General features: G+C 54.7%; 6 protein-coding genes across 6 annotated transcripts; 3 read left to right on the plus strand and 3 right to left on the minus strand.

Moving 5' to 3' along the window:
* The first annotated feature begins 173 nt into the window (after positions 1–173).
* Positions 174–1,083, plus strand: BO80DRAFT_400106 (uncharacterized protein). Its single transcript, XM_025717501.1, has 2 exons — positions 174–623; positions 734–1,083. Exons 1-2 carry the CDS (start codon positions 328–330, stop codon positions 972–974), a joined length of 537 nt encoding a protein of 178 aa, XP_025578319.1. The 5' UTR covers positions 174–327; the 3' UTR covers positions 975–1,083.
* Positions 1,084–1,210: 127 nt separating this feature from the next.
* On the minus strand, positions 1,211–4,256 carry BO80DRAFT_400109 (WD40 repeat and Utp12 domain-containing protein). The gene is made up of 2 exons (XM_025717502.1): positions 3,535–4,256; positions 1,211–3,476 (listed from the first exon to the last, which is right to left on the minus strand). Exons 1-2 carry the CDS (start codon positions 4,098–4,100, stop codon positions 1,496–1,498), a joined length of 2,547 nt encoding a protein of 848 aa, XP_025578320.1. The 5' UTR covers positions 4,101–4,256; the 3' UTR covers positions 1,211–1,495.
* A 5,717-nt stretch (positions 4,257–9,973) lies between these two features.
* On the plus strand, positions 9,974–12,293 carry BO80DRAFT_491251 (zf-CSL-domain-containing protein; the record flags this gene model as incomplete). Its single annotated transcript, XM_025723689.1, has 6 exons — positions 9,974–10,119; positions 10,175–10,273; positions 10,333–10,865; positions 10,929–11,193; positions 11,435–11,746; positions 11,840–12,293. Coding segments are annotated over 6 exons (1,418 nt in total), but the record flags the coding sequence as incomplete, so codon positions are not given.
* Positions 12,207–13,262, minus strand: BO80DRAFT_400118 (frataxin family protein). Its single transcript, XM_025717503.1, has 2 exons — positions 12,698–13,262; positions 12,207–12,619 (listed from the first exon to the last, which is right to left on the minus strand). The coding sequence occupies exons 1-2, from the start codon at positions 13,079–13,081 to the stop codon at positions 12,347–12,349; spliced, it is 657 nt and encodes a 218-aa protein (XP_025578322.1). The 5' UTR covers positions 13,082–13,262; the 3' UTR covers positions 12,207–12,346.
* Positions 13,263–13,546: 284 nt separating this feature from the next.
* Positions 13,547–14,551, plus strand: BO80DRAFT_348410 (uncharacterized protein; the record flags this gene model as incomplete). Its single annotated transcript, XM_025715458.1, has 1 exon — positions 13,547–14,551. One exon carries the CDS (start codon positions 13,547–13,549, stop codon positions 14,549–14,551), a length of 1,005 nt encoding a protein of 334 aa, XP_025578323.1.
* Positions 14,552–14,591: 40 nt separating this feature from the next.
* On the minus strand, positions 14,592–17,455 carry BO80DRAFT_400123 (SNARE-binding exocyst subunit SEC6). Its single transcript, XM_025717504.1, has 2 exons — positions 17,390–17,455; positions 14,592–17,322 (listed from the first exon to the last, which is right to left on the minus strand). Exon 2 carries the CDS (start codon positions 17,045–17,047, stop codon positions 14,768–14,770), a length of 2,280 nt encoding a protein of 759 aa, XP_025578324.1. The 5' UTR covers positions 17,048–17,322; positions 17,390–17,455; the 3' UTR covers positions 14,592–14,767.

Consider the following 17,455-nt stretch of genomic DNA (forward strand, 5'->3'; position numbering starts at 1 on the left):
AACCCTAATAAACGGGATCACGGCGCCGATCATTTTCAGATCGGGGTTCGTGCATCAATAGCGCGTCTTGCCTGACTCAAGCTTCGATCGTCCGGATCGTGCACTCCGAGCTGAAGAATGGTCCAGTTACTAGTTTTACATAGTGGTGCTTACTGCGTAGGCGGAGGATAGTCCCGGTTGAAGGTCTGCAGAATCTATAGTCGTCCTGTCCTGTTCCACTCGAAACATCATCGCCCCCATCACCACCAGAACTATACCACGAACCATCCCTACTTTCCGGAGTATACCACTTGTCTTTTACCACCTCACCATTTGACCACCGCAACCATGATCTTCCTCCCTGTCCTCTTCACCACCCTCCTTGCGGCTACCAGCGCCGCCGCGGCATCAACCAACACCACCACTTCCTCCTTCCCCAGCACCCTCAACATCACCACCATCACCGCCCACAACAACCAATCCGCCCTCGAATGCTGGGCCCTGGACCCGGGCTACACCACCTCCGCCCAAGCCGGCGTCTCCGGCACCGCCATGCTCCCCCTCGGCCCTATCACCGGCAACGCCACCAACATACTCATCCCGGGAAATTACGATGGTGGTCGACACAATGCACCGACGATTCAGTACGTTCTCCCATCCCATCCATCCCATCCATCTCGTACCCTACTATAGACATTACATATACATCATCCCAACCCCCAAGACCATACACTAACAAAATATGAAATACAAGATGGGTAATTTTCCTCTCCGGCGTGGCCCATATCACATTACCCAACTCAACGGATGAGGCGTGGGTGATTGGGGGACGGAACGGGGCGATTTTGGCGTTGGATACGGCGGAGGTTAGTACGCAGGGACATTATACGGTGTATCCGACGGAGGAAAGTACCTTGGTTTGGGAGGTTCCGTTGGTGGAGGTTCCGGGGCATAGGGTTTTGTATAAGCGGGCTTGTGGGGGAGCAGAGGTTTAGGTTGTTTGGTGGTGATGATTATGTGTGTATGGAGTGATAGTAGTTGATGTTGTAGTGGTTTATGGTTATATATATTGTTGGGGAGTCTGGTACGTAGTACAAGGCAGATGAGTGGGGTTGAAGATGGTGATGGTGATGGGGAAGGGGATGGATATATATTTATGGCGGAGTATTGATTATGAAATACCCGGATATATAAAGTAATCAATGGTATGAATGGTATGAATGGTAGAATGATATGATCATATATATAGTTCATACTCCTCCCTCTCCCCAGTCTAACATGCACCCGATAATATAATCGAACAAGAAGATGATAATAATGATAATAATAGATCAATAGATAGATAACCAACGAAAGCAAACACAGAATTCCTATACTTTCATTCCTTCCTTCCGTTCTCTCTGACTTTTAAACAAATCACGACCATCATCCGGGACACACAGTGCTGATGAACAGGGTATAAGATCTAAAGGGGAGGTCGGGTCGTCATTCGGGCGCTCGGCTTTTGCTCTGTCTTCTATTTTCTGCCCTTGTTTTTACCCTTTCCACGTCCTCCGCCGCTCAGCCGAGCCTTCTTGGACGGCGGCGGCTTGGATGTTGCTAGCGGTTCCTCATCCGACTCCTCGTCTTCCGTGTCCGCAATGAAGTCTACCATCGATCCGGCGCTCTCGGCGTCATCGTCGTCCTCGTCCTCGTCTTCCTCTAGTGATTCCTCGGCATCGGATGATCCGGCCGATTCTTCGGCCTCCACATCCAGGATGTTTTCATCCTCCTCTTCCTCCTCTTCACTGCCCTCTTCCTCGTCCTCGGACTCGTCGCCGGACTGGACGCCATTCAGCATGGATTCCTCTTCATCGAATGCTTGATCGCGTATCGACTTGGTCCGCGGGGTGGTCGCGTTCTTAGCGTCAGCATCACTATCATCCTCCTCATCCTCTTCCTGGCCTTCCACGTAGATGATGTTGTCCTCATCTTCGCTCTCCATGGCCTCTTCTCCGCTGCGGATCGACCGCCGCAGTCCGAGCTGTGCGTCCAGCATGTCCAGCTTGCCCTTGAGGAGCAGCAGGGAAGGAAGGCTGGAGGAGCGCTGGTCCATGACCTTGAAAAGGGTGGACATCCGCTTCAGTAGCTCAGGCTTGCCTGCGAGAGCTCCTCCGTGTGCGACGCACGTCCATTGCACCCACACGAGGAGGTGGCCGTACCGCCCGGGGCGAGCAGAAAGGCGCTCTGCGAGTTTCTGAAGGAGGGTGGCTGCGAGGGAAGAGTCCAGACGCTGGATGGTGGAGCGGATGATGGAAAGCTCCCCGGTGTGGAAGCAGGACTCAAGCATGGCGTTGTCGTTGGTCTTGAGGGATTGTGAGAGAACGGTGGAAAGAGACACTCCCGAGGGGATCTGCTGCACTGCAGCACTGGGTTTGCCGGGCACAAGCGATCCCATATGAACATCGTCTTCGAGTTCCGCCTCAACGTCAACTTCCTGGTTAGCGCGCATGAGCTCTCCGAAAGAAGGCTCGCCCGTCTCGTCCTCCTCTTCTTCCTCCGAGCCGGAATCTTGTGCATTGCCCATCTCAACATCGCTGTCGGCCTCTGCTTTCTTCTGCAGCTGCTTCGATTCATTTGTCTGCTTCATATCAACGTCATCGTCATCTGAATCCTCCTCGCTGTCGGCCACAGAAGCGGCGTCCTTGGAGTCTTGCATCTCAATGTCATCCTCGATAATGTTTCCCTGCTCCACCACTGCTCTGGACTCGTCGACCTGGTTCTCGTTGAAGGTTCTCGTGCCGTTCACAGTCACAGATCCCAGCACCGAGCCAGACTTGGTCTTCGCGATTTTCTGAGTACCTGTAAACAAGAGCTCGTCGGTTTCTTCGTTGAGCCACTTGATCCGCTGGAAGACTGGGACAACACCACCCTCCGCCCATGCAACCACCAGGTCAGGGCCGTGGAACGAAGCTGCTACCATTGAAACGAGGGCGTCAGACGTGGCGGACACGGTGACCTTGATGAGGGAGTCGGCTCTCCGAGTGGCTTGCTTCGATCTGGCCTTCAGGCTAGCGGCGCCCTTGGCGTTAGTCTGATCATTGGGAAGGACGAATGGGCGGCTGAAGAGTTCAATGGTGCCATCCTCGGTGACTGCAGCGACGACCTGCTTCTCTGCCGGCAGAGTAGTGCCTTTCCGTTCCGCACCAGTGTAGAGAGACACCGACGAGACTCCATTCTCGGCCACGAGGTTCATGGCGAGCCTCCGTTTCTGGACATCGAAGACGGTGATGTAACGGTCGCCATCCGAAGCAAGGAACAGCCCCGTAGCAGCGGATTCGGTGGAAGAGGTGATGATGTTCTTAACGGGGTTACGCATCGCGTTGAAAGTGATAGGGGCCTCATCTTCCTCCACGCTCACGACGTACGGGGTCTGAGAGGCGCAGACAACATGCGGGTTCGAGGGAAGGGGGCGCGCAAGTGTGCTGAATGCTGATGTGGTGGGCAGATTGATCGTCCTATCTGGTTGTTAGACAAAAATAAGAGGGCGACTAGTCTGGGACTTGGGAGAGCTACCTGGTCCTCTGTCCGGTGTACAGGTCCCACTGCACAAGCTTGTTATCTCCGCCAATACTCCACCCCTCCTGCCCGGGCCGGCTGGTGGTAAACTTAAAGTCTCTGATGCCTTTCTCATGTCCGTTCGCAAGCGTCCCGACAATCTTGTCCTCCACGGGCGAGTACATGCGGATCTCGGAAGCGCTGGTACCGAAGGCAACAACTACGTCTCCCTGGTCGAATCCATCGCCATTGATGTCGGAATGCCTCTTCCTCTTCTTCTTCGAATGCTGATCACGGTCTTTCTTGCTGCTGGGATAGTAGCCCCAGTCTAGTGAGGTGACAGTCTCCTTGGGACCCAAGACATGCTCGCACTGTAACCGTCCGGTAGTCGTGTCGTGAATGCGGATATGTTGAGCATCGAGACCCTGAATGACCGATGCGAAAAGCGCCAATTGGTATTCCGACGGAGCAAAAGAGGCCTTCAGTATCGAAGACTTGTTCCCGGTATATGTGAGGCCGGATGCCGCGGGCGACGCAGCGGAGGAAGTTTTCGAAGCGGGCGGGCGAGACGCTTTCTTGCCCATTTTGAACTGGCGCTATAGGCGGACAGGAGCAGACGCAGGAAAATGTGTCGCAAAGCAGGCACCCAAAGGTACAGAAATCCTAGCCCCGCTGCGGATAGGAACAAAACCTCGTGTGCTGGAAACCAGTTGAGCTGCGAACCGTCGGCGTCGTTGCTGGTGTTGCTGAGGAGGAAAAAAAAGTTCTGTAGAGATGCGCTTGGCCCGTTGCGGTCTAGTCGGCTGTGAACCTTAGTTCCGCTCGGGGTGTCTTATCTAATCCTCCGCGCCGGTGCTGTGACCCCTACACAGTGCTACACCCTTCCTCTCCTACCACCCACGTCGCCTCGATGATGATGGCTTTCACCATTGAGGGATCAGTCTGCTTGAGATTCACCAGTCTTTCATGTCGATGCGCTGCAGATTGGTCAAGCTTCATCCTGGATCGGTCCATCATGATCTTCACAGACTTGGTTGCTCAATGTGGTTGACCCAGCCGCTGCTGCAGTCCATGGCTGCAATTCCTCCTATACCTAACTCATGACCCCTCCCACCGTCACGGCACACCCGAGTCTTAAGCTCTTCTCTGACTACATGGGTTCATTGCACAAGATGCCAACTTGACCAAGCTGTAGAAACAGCTCCTTTCACATGTCCATACTGCAACTATAAAGTCACTCTTGATGGCTGCTTTCCATGGATCCATCTAGCTTATCAATCCTCCCCTCACTCCGAGGGGCAGGCAGGGTGCGCTGGACAACCTCCGGAATGAATGACTCACACATTTGGACATATCCTGCTACCTATGCAAGTATCCACGTCTTGATCCACAGAAAGTCAGGGGCTATGGCTGAGACAAGACATATCCGAGATGATGGAACACACTGGGGTAGGTTCCGATCGAGACCAACAGACCAGGAGTGCAGCAGGCGCCACCGTTACTCTACGGCTGCCTAGACGAGTCAACCAGTCAACCAAGGAATAATGTGAGGAAGGCACTCGTCAACATTCTGTGGAAATACCGCACCCCAGCAGTTCTACCGCCACTACGGAGTACTCTTTGTGAGTCAAGCTCAATTGCTACGATACGGAGCACCTTCACGTTGTCCGGGCAAGCTTGCTTCCCTAGCGTTGTCACTTTGTCACTCGGATTCGGAATCGGAGATTGGATGGCTGGTTACATCAGCACCCAGCCTAGTCCGGATCCGATGCAAGGGAGGGCTCAGGGCCTAACCCTGGGGTTTCATCAGGTCAGCAGACCACCACATCCTGGCTCGGCATTCAGCCAGCAGGCTTCACCCCAAATCCATGATGCACTTGTTATACCGCTTGAATGCCTGACAGATCTTTGGGTATGTCACATCTGACCTGACTTGCCCAAGATACCATCATGATGCATCTGTTCGATAATGGGGCCCTGTGCCGATCGTCAGTCCCACCAGGTCTGAGGTGAAATTTGTCTGCTCTGGCTGCAGTTGAGCACATCCTGTTATTTTCACCAGCTGAGGACCTTTTTTTTTCCTCTGGTGTTTTCGAGGATGTTTCCGACAAAGGGACTTCTGGTACGAAGGGTCCACCATCCAAGGTTGGTTGCAGCCAATAGGAACCCGAAACCCGTAGAACGCGTCATCCTCCGGCCAATCAGCGGCTGCGGAATGGCTTGAACTAGAATAATTGGGACTAGCGTGGCCGATGGAGTTAGCGGCAGAGGACGGACGGGCGCAACGCGGCCGTTCGTACTTAAGGATTCTAGCACCCCCTCCGACTTTCTCAGTCTCTGTTTCTGGAGCTGAGCTGAGAGCTGCGCGCCGGTCACGCTTTCCTTTACCCTGCCCTTCCCTGACCGCCCGTCCGCCCTTGTGCCTATGTCCTCGGCTACCCCTGGACTCGCCTTCTTCATAAACACGCTATAAACGCGTCATTCGCGTCGCGCTCCTCCATCCCAGCCACAGCTACTGCAGCTGCTTATTTTATTCCATTTCTATTTTTTGCCGGCCCCCCCCGTCGCCCCCCCTTTTTTTTCTCTTTAATATTATTAGCAACAACTCCATCACGCCGCCGACCACACGGACTATACCTGTACTTCCCTCCTCCTTCCCCTCCTCTCTCTTTTCCGGCATCACACCTTTTTGGCCTCAGGCAACCATCTGGCTTGGCACGTGCGGTTTGCGGGTCGACAAACACCTGAGCTTCAACTGACATTCTCCTTATCTCGTCTTCACTCCTGCTCTTTCCCCCATCCCTTTGATTTCTCCCGTCTGGCGACCCTGCCTCGCTTAGTCAACCGCACGGCACTTGCCGCCCACGTGATTGCTGGCCTCGTCCGCCCACCGCCTCTTGGCACTATAAATTCCTCCTTCCTGTCGCATTCTCCACACCTCCGGCCCGCGCTAATCCTCATCCTTTCTTGTATCTTCTGCAACTTCCGTGGCGTCGCAGCACCTGTGGCCTGCGCAGGACACCCGTCTGCCATTGTGTCTTCTGTCATCTAATCAGCTGTTTTCGCTCGCCGATTACCGAATCCATACATTAGTCTGTGTTAGCGCAGAGAGTACCTATTCAGTTGATTTGTGTTGCTGTGGCTCCCTAAACTCCGATAACAGAGACCAGCTCCAGCACCAGAATCGCTGCCTGTTAGATTCTTTGTATCCCGGTCCCGTCGGAGGACTTGATCGAAAATTCAGCCACCTCAAATGGCGACGCCGCCTCCCGAGGCTCCCTCTGCTCTCAAGGAGGAGAAGCCTCAACTGCCGCCGTCGCCCAATGGAGTTGCGCCTGCGGACGTCGGTCGCACAGGGTATGTTCATGTTCTCCTTCTGCCGGTGTCTCTCACGCGTGATCGCTAACGGTTCTACAGTGCTCAAGATGCTGTAGCCAACGCGAAACCCGACGTTCCTGTTAACGGCGCGGAGAAACCAGCGGAGGACACGAAGCCGGCCACGGCGAATGGAAATGCTGCCGAGAAACCTTCAAACACAAATGGTCTCGCTGCGACTGCTTCCCCACCGAAATCTCCATCTTTGCCGACCGCCGATACTTCTGCGAAACCAGCCGTCGCGTCCGAAGAAGTCAAATCTTCCAACGTGGGCGCCGCTGCGACTGGGGAGGTAAAGAAGGAAACAGCCAGTGAGAACAAGTCTGCTGCTACACAGATCGATGGCAACGGCGCGAGTGGCGCTGGCTCCAAAGACACACAGGCACCCCAGGATACATCAAAGCCATCAACTGATTCGTCATCCGACGCCAAAGTGGAGAGCACTGCACAGCCCTCACGGGATTCCGCCACCGGGAAGACCGAACTCCCTCACCACCCTCCAACGAGCTCCAAGCCTGATAGCACAGCGCCGAAAGTTGGTACCAGTACTGCGCCTTCGGTTCCGTCCTTGCAGACTGTTGACCAGGAGATGCGTGACGCGCCGGATGTTCCGGTTTCTCCGACGAAGCTTTCTCGGGAGCGTGAACCTGATCCGAGCGATGAGCGCGCTGCCAAGCGTACAAAAATCGGGGAGTCAGGTGCAGTTGAGTTCAAGGTCCCCGACCGGCCTACCCCTGCTGAGCCACGGTTTGAGAGGGCGACAAATGGCGACTCGTCGATGACTAAGGTTCAACACAAATTCCTCCTGAAATCCATCCAAAGCCTGAAGCGGATGCATGACTCTCGCTTTTATCGGGAGCCCGTGGATCCCATCAAGCTGAATATTCCACATTATCCGCAGTTTATCAAACGTCCCATGGACCTTGGAACTATTGAACGGAAACTGAAGAACAATTTGTATCGGACGGCGCAGGCTGTGATTGATGATTTCGCTCTCATGGTCCAGAATTCTCTGACGTTCAATGGTCCCGATCACCTGGTTGCTATCGAAGGGCAGAGGCTTAAAGGTACCTTTGACAAGCAGATGGTCAACCTACCGAGGTCCGATGAGGTCGAGGATAAGAAGCCGAAGAAGCCTCTCTCGAAACCCTCGGCGATTCGTCGCGACCACCGGCCGGTTCCCAGCCCCAGCACGGCGCGCACCACCGCTGCGTCTCCTCAGGCGACCACCTTTGCCCTGGGCCCGGAAGGCCTCCCTTTGATCCGTCGCGATTCTGCCAATGCCGATGGACGCCCGAAGCGTTCTATCCACCCGCCCAAGCGTGATCTCCCCTACTCTACGAAGCCGAAGAAGAAGAAATACCAGTGGGAGTTGAGATTCTGCCAGGAAGTACTGGATGAGCTTCATAAACCTAGGCATTACACTTATGCAATGCCGTTCTACTTTCCGGTCGATCCGGTGGCTCTGAACATCCCCACGTACCACAGCATCATCAAGAAGCCGATGGACTTTTCTACGGTGCAAACCAAGCTGAAGGCCGGCCAATATGAAAATGCCAAGGAGTTCGAGCTCGATATGCGTCTTATCTTGAAGAACTGTTTCAAGTTCAACATTCCAGGCGACCCTACCTATGTAGCGGGCCAGAAGCTGGAGGAAGAGTTTAACAAGAAGTGGTCCCAGAAGGCGCGTTATTTGGAACAGCATGAGCCACATGTTGAACATCACAGCGCAGAGTCGTCGGAGGAAGAAAGTGAGGAGGAAGGGGACGAAAGCGATTACGATGCGGAGAAGCTCAGTCTGTTGCAGAAGCAGATGGAAGAAATGTCTCGCCAGATCGAAGCCATCACACAGAAGAAAAAGAAGACTCCTCCCGGCACTAAGAAGCTGGCCAAGTCCAAGCCTGGGAAGAAGGAGATCAAGAAGCCTTCATCGTTGGGTCTCGGCAAGAAGGACAAGAAGAGCAGCAGCAGCAGCAGCAAGCCCTTGGCGAAGCCTGAGAAACAGCATTGGGTTACCTATCACGAGAAGCAGATCATTTCGAACGGAATCAGTAGTCTTCCGGATAAGAAGATGCAGGAAGCGCTCAGGATCATCCAAGCCAATGTCCCGTCTCTCAAGGTATGTTATTTGTCCCAGCCTCCTCCGGCAATGTCTAATAAGATCACCAGGGTACCCAAGAGGCCGAGATCGAACTGGACATCGATGAGCTTCCCAACGATGTTCTGCTTATGCTCCTTCGATTCGTGAAGAAGAACGCGCCGCATGTTGTAGAAGAGGATCCGGCGGCCGTTGCTGCGGCAAACGCGGCCGCCCCGAAGCCCAAGAAGAACAAGCCGATGAGCAAGTACGAGCAGGAAGCCCAGATCAACATGCTGGAGAGCAACCTGTCTCGGTTCCAGGGCGGCGGTGGCGGTCGTTCTCCTGACCCTGTTCAATCCGTCGAAGCCATTGAGAGTAGCGATGATTCCGAAGATGATTCGGAGGAGAGTGAGGAGGAGTGAATGATCGCTGCTGAGGACTTGTGTTGATCTTCTATCTGAAGCCTATGCACCATAGGTCAGATTAGTTAATCCTACCGAAGGGCGACGCATATCTGTCTGCAACCCACTAATGAGCTGTTGTCTGTTTTCATCACTCTACTTCTGTTCCTAGCGACCTTTTCATGTTGGAGGGCGGACCGATGTGCATCGGGCGTTCCACTTGTACATATGGTGATATTTGGGGAGATCTTGAAGCTGATTGAACTTTTTGACGGCCGCAGCGCAACAGGATATCCGCATCCGACGTGATTTCGTTGAGTTGGGATGGATCTCCGTTGAGCTGAGTCGCGTTCGAAGCAGCGATAATGGGGCTCGAATGGGCGTTGTTGAGGCCAGGTACATGTATGATTACGAAGGATATGTGAAAACGGAAGCGAGATATCAAGCTGTATTATACGGAATCTTGGGTTGGTTTTGTCTCTGTAGACCGGATGTTCTCCAGTTGTAGATCGGCCAAGTCACGGGATGGGCGGTGGCGCCCGACCGTCGCCGGCTGGTGATCCTCGACTGGACCACCTGCTGGCTTCAGCATCGCCATGAACCATGATCCCGCCCTGCGACCCCGCCATTCTCGACAACAATCCCCAGTTCAAGAAGCTCTACCAACACCTGACCACTACTTTACTTAACCCCGATGGCTCCACGCGCGCCCACGATGCGCAGCCCGCTCGGCAGGCGGTTCTGGAAGTACGCTACCTCGACCTGCCGTCATCCAACCATCCATCTGACCCGCGTTCTCTAGGAAGTGAAAGCGTGCCGAATCCGCGATGCGAAGAAGCAGATTAAGCAGCAAGCCCTCCGCCGACTAGCCTTTGACCCGGATAGCAGCCTCCCTGACGATGTCAGCCAGACTCCAACCCAACCGAGCCCGAGACACCCCAAACTAACAAACAATACCAGGCCCGAGACTCCCTCGCCATCACCACCCTCTACCTCGAATCCTCCCCCCACCTACTCGACCTCGACAACGACACCCCCGATGCAGCAGACATCCAATTCCTCCTCGCCCCGGACATCGACCAATTCTACTCCACCCTCCCGCTCCTCGTCGCGCCTCTCACCACCATCCTCACAACCACCATCACCGACCTCCGCACCATCGCCAACACCGGCGGAAATGATCCTCCAGCAGACAACCTTCCCCGAACCCGCGCCCGGAACCGCCAAGCCATGCGCTCTATCGCGCAGACCCCGCTTTCCTCGCAGCTAGCGGAGCGGCTCCGCGCTCTCCGCCAGATGCAGTTGACGGAGCTTCCGACAGCACGGACCCGGATGGCGGGGACGGCAGCGGAGGTGCTTGCGACGCGGGCGGCGGTGTTGGAGCGCACGGTGATGCTTCTGGAGCGGGCGAAACATGGGGCTGTGGCGAGGGCGACGAAGGCCAAGGCGGAACATTTGGCTATGGTGGCGATGGGGATTGAGGGGAAACTTAGGTATGTGTTGTGTTGTGTTGCTGCAGGGTGGTGTAGATTGGGTAAGGCTAATGCGATGGGTAGTGTTACGGAATTGGATGTGCTGGCTACGATTCATACGCCTGAGGTGGTGGATGCGCTGGGTCGGTATTATCGGCATTTGAAAGATACGAGGGAGCGATTGGAGGAGAGGCGTGTGTTGGCGTTGGGGGAGTTGAAGGGGTATGAAGATGTGGGTGGTGGTGGTGGTGGAGGGAGAGATGGAGGTACGGGCAGAGGGAGAGCAGACTCTGGGGCGATGAAGGAGATTGCGCGCCGGTATGGGGGATTGATTCGGGAGGTGGAGGACGTGAGAATGGAGATTGAGCGGTTGAGTGTGTGATTATGATACCCTTATTGATACTAATTTAATACTATATGAACATGAACATGAACATGAATACTAAGCATCCCGTACCGACCCTTCCTTATCCTTAGAATATACAAAGTACTATGGAACTAATCAAACCCCCCACAATCACCTGACCGCTCGCCCCTCCAAACTTTTTCCCTTCCATCGATAAGTAAAAGTAAAACCCACTTTCCGATAGCCATCTACCATACAAGTTTATCTACCCAGGCACACATCCCCCTCTTCCTACCCCCCACAACATAACCCAACAACAAACACACAAACACACAAACCAAGAAAGAAACAAGAAACCAAAATGGCCGACGAATCCCTCTCCATCTACGACGAGATCGAAATCGAAGACATGACCTACGACCCCGCCCTCCAGATCTACCACTACCCGTGTCCATGTGGCGACCGATTCGAAATCGCCATTGATGATCTGCGCGACGGCGAGGATATTGCCGTTTGTCCGAGTTGTAGTTTGATGATTCGGGTGATTTTTGATGAGGTATGCTTGCCCCCACCCTTCCCTGTCTTTACTGTGTGTGGGGTTTGGATTTGGGGAGTGGTTTGGAATGATGGCTAATGGGATTTTTGTTAGGGCGATCTTGCCAAGGATGGGGATGATAAGTCGGCGTCTGGGGCTGTTGCGGTGCAGGCTTAGGGGTTTGGTAGAGTGAGGGTTGGTTTATATGAATGATTGGATAGGGAGATTGGATCTTGCTATGCGATAGGCAGACAGGGTTGCGACAGACTTGCTGCTGGATGCAATGATGCGCCGGGGTAGCAGGGCTGTGTCGATGAGCGTCGAGGGAGGTGTATCGGATATACGAGCTGCTATGCATGCTCACCCCGCTAAGCTACGGCGCCATGAGGCGCACGATGCAGAGCCGATGCCGCGCCCAGAAGGCGCATTTGATCGTCGGTGCGCTAGATGCTTCGCTTGGTTGGAAGCTTCACAAGAACTTGTCATGTCTTATCTGCGCAAAGTACTCCTACGAGTACTACTGCCGAAGTGTATTATCTACCAGACTGAATAGCACACAATCATATCCTACAAATCCTTCCTCAACAAGTATGCACCATATCTCGTATCTCAGCACAGGAGTTACTCAACCTCACTGTACACATCCTTCGGCAAGTTCAACGTCAACTCATGATTCAACAGATCCGTCAAGTTCGACCCATCCCGGAGATACACCCACTGTCCGTGCACAAACGGCCGCGACTCCTGCTTCTCGTACATGCGATCCCCCTCCACGACCCAGTCGTACCGCTTGGGGCCGGAAATCGGCGAACTCAGCCAGATCTGCTTGTTGGGGGGCTGCTTGTTGAGCACGTAGGTGCCTACTCCGGGGACGATGATGTTCATGACGCCGGCCTATTCAACCTTATTAGCCCGTTGTCTCTTTTTCTTGCTTTGTTGGTATGCGATGAGAAGGAAATGGAGGGGACGCACACTATACTCAGCCTCCATATCCGATCCCGTCTCCTGGAGATTCTCAATCTCGGTCTGCACCACGTTCAGATAATGTTCCGCGTACTCGTGGTACTGGCCGTCCGTCAACGGGGACGGTTCGGTGACGTGGGCGGCTGCGCCGGCGACATTGTTGGACTGGGGGTTTGGGGCCGGGGGATCCGCGGAGTCGGGGAAGATGCCTTTGCGAGGGACTGGGGTGGAGTGGAAGTTTTGACGGGGGTGCTGCTGCTGCTGCTGCTGCTGCTGCTGCAGGAAACGGGGTGCTGCTGCGAAGCGGGCGGCGACGCGGAGAGAAGGTCGGGCGACGGCGGGGGAGAGGATTGCTCGAGGGAGACGGGACATGGTTGATGGGATGGGATTCATATTGAGGTTGTGGTGGATGCGATTAAGGGTGGTGGAGATGATGGAAAATCGAGGAGGAAGAGGAAGAAAGAAGTGATGGCATCACATCATTCATGCGGAGCTGAGCGGCCTGTCATTGGCTGAGCGGAGCTATAGCTCGGTCGTCTCCGCTTACTCGTGAGTCTGACAGCTGCTTTCTTTTCTTTCTTACATCTATCGACAGCTATTGGCAATTACCTTGCAGATAGCTACGCAGTCCTCACTGAAAGTGACCCTTTTTAGACGTTCGCTGCGCTGACCGCCTCCGTTTGACGACGACCACCACCATCACTGCATCAATATCAATCGCATCACCCCTCGATGCTCCTCTGCAGGCCCCTCCGGCCCTGCATCTCAATTCATTCACCAATACCAATTCCAATCTCAATAACAACATCAATTTACCCCATCCGATCCTACCACCACCATCACAATAACCACCAAACCATGTCCGCCCCCAAGAAAGAAAAGCGCCCTCCCCTCACCCACTTCCTCTGCCTCCCCCTCATCAACACCACCTCCCTCCCCCAACTCGAATCCTCCCTCGCCGCATTCAAAGCCTCCATCCCATCACTCCCACCTCCAGACCCCTCCCACCACCACCCCCTCAAACCCCTCCCTCCCCCCCAACCCTTGATCCCCCCCTCCGCCCACCGCCCCGTGGGTACCCTCCACCTCACCCTAGGTGTCATGAGCCTGCCCACTCCCGAGCGCTTAACAGAAGCCCTCGACTTCCTACAAACCCTAGATTTGATATCTATGCTACGAGATTCAAGCCCCTCCACAATCTCAACCACGACCCCGAACGAGACCCCAGACCCAACCCCAGAGCCATTGCTCATTTCGCTGAAATCGCTACACGCCCTTCCGCGCGGTAAAGCCGCTACCGTCCTGCACGCTAGTCCCGTCGATCCTACTTCACGATTATATCCCTTCTGCGTGAAACTTCGAGATGCGTTCCTCGAAGCGGGGTTCTTGGTGCCCGAGGCAAAGAAGAGGAAGTTGTTGTTGCATGCGACGGTTGTGAATACGATTTATGTCAAGGGGAGGCCGGGACGGGGTGGTGGTGGTGGCCATGGGCGGGGACGAGGGGGAAAGGTACCAGCTGGAGGGGGCGGGGGGAAGAGGAAAGAGCAGTATTCATTTGATGCGAGGGGGTTACTTGCGCAGTATAGGGGGTATTCTTCTGGGGTGGAGGGGGAGATTGGGGGGAGTGATACTGTTGGGGAGGGGGAGACGGGGAGTGAGGATGGGGAGGGGAGTCAATTGGGTGAAGGGGAGAATGAAGAGAAGGCATTCGTCTGGGCGAGGGATTTCCCTATCGAGGCGGTGACTATTTGTGAGATGGGGGCGAAGAAATTGGAGCCGGATTTGGGAGGAGAAGATGGGGGAATGAATGCACGGTTGGGGGAGAAGTATCGTGTTGTGGGGGAGAAGAGCTTGCTCTTCTAGGGTATATCATGATGTTCAATAATATAATATGATGAACTGCATGAATTGCGATGAGAAGAGTAGATAACATGTAGCACGGACACCAGGATCCAAAAGTAGATAGAATCAACTAATCTAACGAACATACCCTAGGCTATAACACCAAACGCCTCGCTGAAAGACACCCACCACCCCATGCCCATGCACCTCTCTATCTTCGCAACTCCACTTCCGCAGCTACCGCACCTTACTCATAAGCGTCTCCATCCCCCTCTCGACCGACAACTCCGCCGCCTTCACCTTCACAGCACTAAGCATGCTACGTTCGAAATCATCCCGCGTACGCAACACCGCCTCCACCCACGAGAGCTGCAGATCCCAATACTCCGTCTTGAAGCTCTCGTACACCGAGACCAGCGTCGGGCCCTTCTCCGATTCCAGCAGACGGACCAACCAGTCAACCAGACGCCATTTCTGCTTGATCGTGCCGGCGAATGAATCGGGGTAGTTCTGGAAGAAGGCGAAGACGGTGAGGACGTCGTCCTTGAATTTGTCGGTGTAGGGGTCGGTCTGGTGGCGGAATTTGACGCTGCGGTTGCGCACGGAGGAGAGGTAGCGGACCAGGAGTTCGTCGGAGAGTTCTTCGACCAGGATGTCGGTGAGGGAGGGGTGCAGGACGGGCGAGTAATCCGCCATGTAGTCTTCGAAGGTGGAGGTGATTCGTTTGATGGCGAAATCACCGTACCATTTCTGGGTGAAGAAGTCCGGGATGGTGCTGCGGAAGTCGACGGCGAAGATGACTTCGACGAATTGCGTGAGACAGTAGGTGCTGAGATCGACGTAGCCGTCGCGGAGGGCGTCCAGTTCCGGGATGGCTTGTGAAGCCATGTATTTCGGGTCGACGATGGTTTCGAAGTCGCGCTTGAAGCGTGTGAGGTAGCCGAGCTGGCCGGTTTCTTCGTTGTCGTCGATGCAGGCGATTTGGTCGTTTGCCACGGCGACGAGCCAGTCTTGGAGGAGTTGGAGGCCGTCGAGTTGGTCGCCGCCGGGGGCTTTGTATTTCGCGCATTCTTCGTCGATGAGGGTCTGCCAGGCAGTCTGGCGGCCCTTGAGGACCCGGAACATGGCGTCGATGATGCCCTCCACGACATCCGTTCGGGAGGAGGCCCCCGAGGCCATGATCTGCTCGTGAAGCATGCGCCACATGTCGGGGAGGGTCTTGGTGCGGAAGCAGCCCTCCGGGTTGGTGTCCAGGGAGTCGGGGATGCGTTCGACGAATCCCTTGCGGTCGGTTTCGGCGATGCGGTTCGTCCAGTCTTCCACCGCGCGGATGATGATGTTCTGCCATTGCCGGATGAGCTCGGGCTCGCGGTCGTCCAGGATGTTGGGCTTGAGGTCGGACTGTTTCCAGCCGAGCTTGTTCATCTTCTTGTAGTATTTCTCGGTCCAGTGAATGATGGCCAGCAGGTTATCGGCGGGAAGCTCCGGGTCATTGATCAGTCCGATGAAGAAGTCGTGCATCATCCGATGGTAAATATCCGTGTAGGTCTTGTAGATCTTCCACTTCTTCGGCATCAGCGATTGCATGCCCTGCTGAACGGTGTAGAGGTCGTTGAAGAACCATCGGAAGCTCTTATCCAGCTGGTCCGGCTCGGCCAGGAAGTCTTCCTTGGTGGCTTCGAACTGATTCTGCGCGTAAAACTCGATCGCCTGCAAGAACTTCTCCTTATATCCCCTCACTGTCTTGGGTCCCACATTCATCGACTTGAACCGGTCCGCCAGATCCTGATGGTCTTTCTGCGCCTCCTGCAGCGCCCGCACCGTGTCATCATTCTTCTCCTCATTCATGACCACGACGGCCAGCCGAACCACCATCCCGGGGTTATCCGACTGCACCAGCGGGATCAAGTTCATGCACGCCGTTCCAAGATGGTCATCAAACCAATCAATCACGGAATCCAATCCCTGGAAGTAATCCGCCAATGTCTCCTCACTACTCGGATCCTGCGCCTTGCGGATCTGATCCATCGCCTCATCTCTGAAATCCCGCAGCTTCGAAATATGCATATGAGCCCGCAGCAGATTCGGCTGATTCTCCAAATCCTCATCATCCTCCCGCAAAAGATCCTCCACCACCGCCAAATCCTCACTGAAATTCTCCAGCCCCTTCTTCATCATCAACGTCGCCTCAAAGTTCCTCTGCACCTTGGCCAGCCGGTCAATCTGCGAGAAATCCTCCACGCTGGTCTGTGACTCCGCGCATAGCTTGTCGATGCCTTGCAACTCGTCCTTGGTCTTGGAAACCTGCCGCTGACCTTCGGTGAGAGCGTTGATGCTGCGCTGGACGGTTTCTAGCTGGTCGCGGAGACCTTCTCGGAGCTGGGCGTCGACGGCGGCTTTCTTGCGCGAGTATTCGGCTTTCAGGCCGGTGATCTTGTCCAGGTCTTCGGGGTGTCGGAGGATATCCTCGAGACGGGGCATGGCCACCGTTCCGTTGTTATCTTCGCCGCGCGCCATGCTGTATTGCTTCTAGCACGATGAAAATAACAGTTCCGTACTCGGTCGAATCATCCACAGTCGAGTTAACAGGTAGCCAAGCTCCGAGGGGTATAGTCGGTCGACGAGGTGCCTTAGAACCGTGGATTTCAATAGCCAGACAATAACAATTCCAAGGCTACCGTAGCAACCACAAGTCGAGTATCAGAATCCGCAGAGATCCAAAAGCCACCAGTGGTATAGTACAAGTAGATCGTAAGCTCCCCTCCAACGCGCAGCGCTTGAACGAAGGGTATCTGCAAATACCACCAAACATTAGCCAAGACCACTCACACAGCTGCACAAGCAAAACACAAATCTCACCAATGGCTCACTGAGCCTCTCTAGCTCTGAACACAATCGACGTCTCCACGTGGAAGTTGCACCAGA

Source organism: Aspergillus ibericus (assembly GCF_003184845.1).
Source record: "Aspergillus ibericus CBS 121593 unplaced genomic scaffold BO80scaffold_7, whole genome shotgun sequence".
Classification (NCBI taxonomy): Eukaryota; Fungi; Ascomycota; class Eurotiomycetes; order Eurotiales; family Aspergillaceae; genus Aspergillus; species Aspergillus ibericus.

Bases quoted from the DNA above. Each gene is read 5' to 3' on its own strand.
- BO80DRAFT_400106 (XM_025717501.1), top strand. From the start codon at position 328: ATGATCTTCCTCCCTGTCCTCTTCACCACCCTCCTTGCGGCTACCAGC. The intron at 624-733 runs GTACGTTCTCCC...ATGAAATACAAG, and splicing joins CACAATGCACCGACGATTCA to ATGGGTAATTTTCCTCTCCG.
- BO80DRAFT_400109 (XM_025717502.1), bottom strand. From the start codon at position 4,100: ATGGGCAAGAAAGCGTCTCGCCCGCCCGCTTCGAAAACTTCCTCCGCT. The intron at 3,477-3,534 runs GTAGCTCTCCCA...ACAACCAGATAG, and splicing joins TACACCGGACAGAGGACCAG to GACGATCAATCTGCCCACCA.
- BO80DRAFT_400118 (XM_025717503.1), bottom strand. From the start codon at position 13,081: ATGAATCCCATCCCATCAACCATGTCCCGTCTCCCTCGAGCAATCCTC. The intron at 12,620-12,697 runs GTGCGTCCCCTC...AAGGTTGAATAG, and splicing joins ATATGGAGGCTGAGTATAGT to GCCGGCGTCATGAACATCAT.
- BO80DRAFT_400123 (XM_025717504.1), bottom strand. From the start codon at position 17,047: ATGGCGCGCGGCGAAGATAACAACGGAACGGTGGCCATGCCCCGTCTC.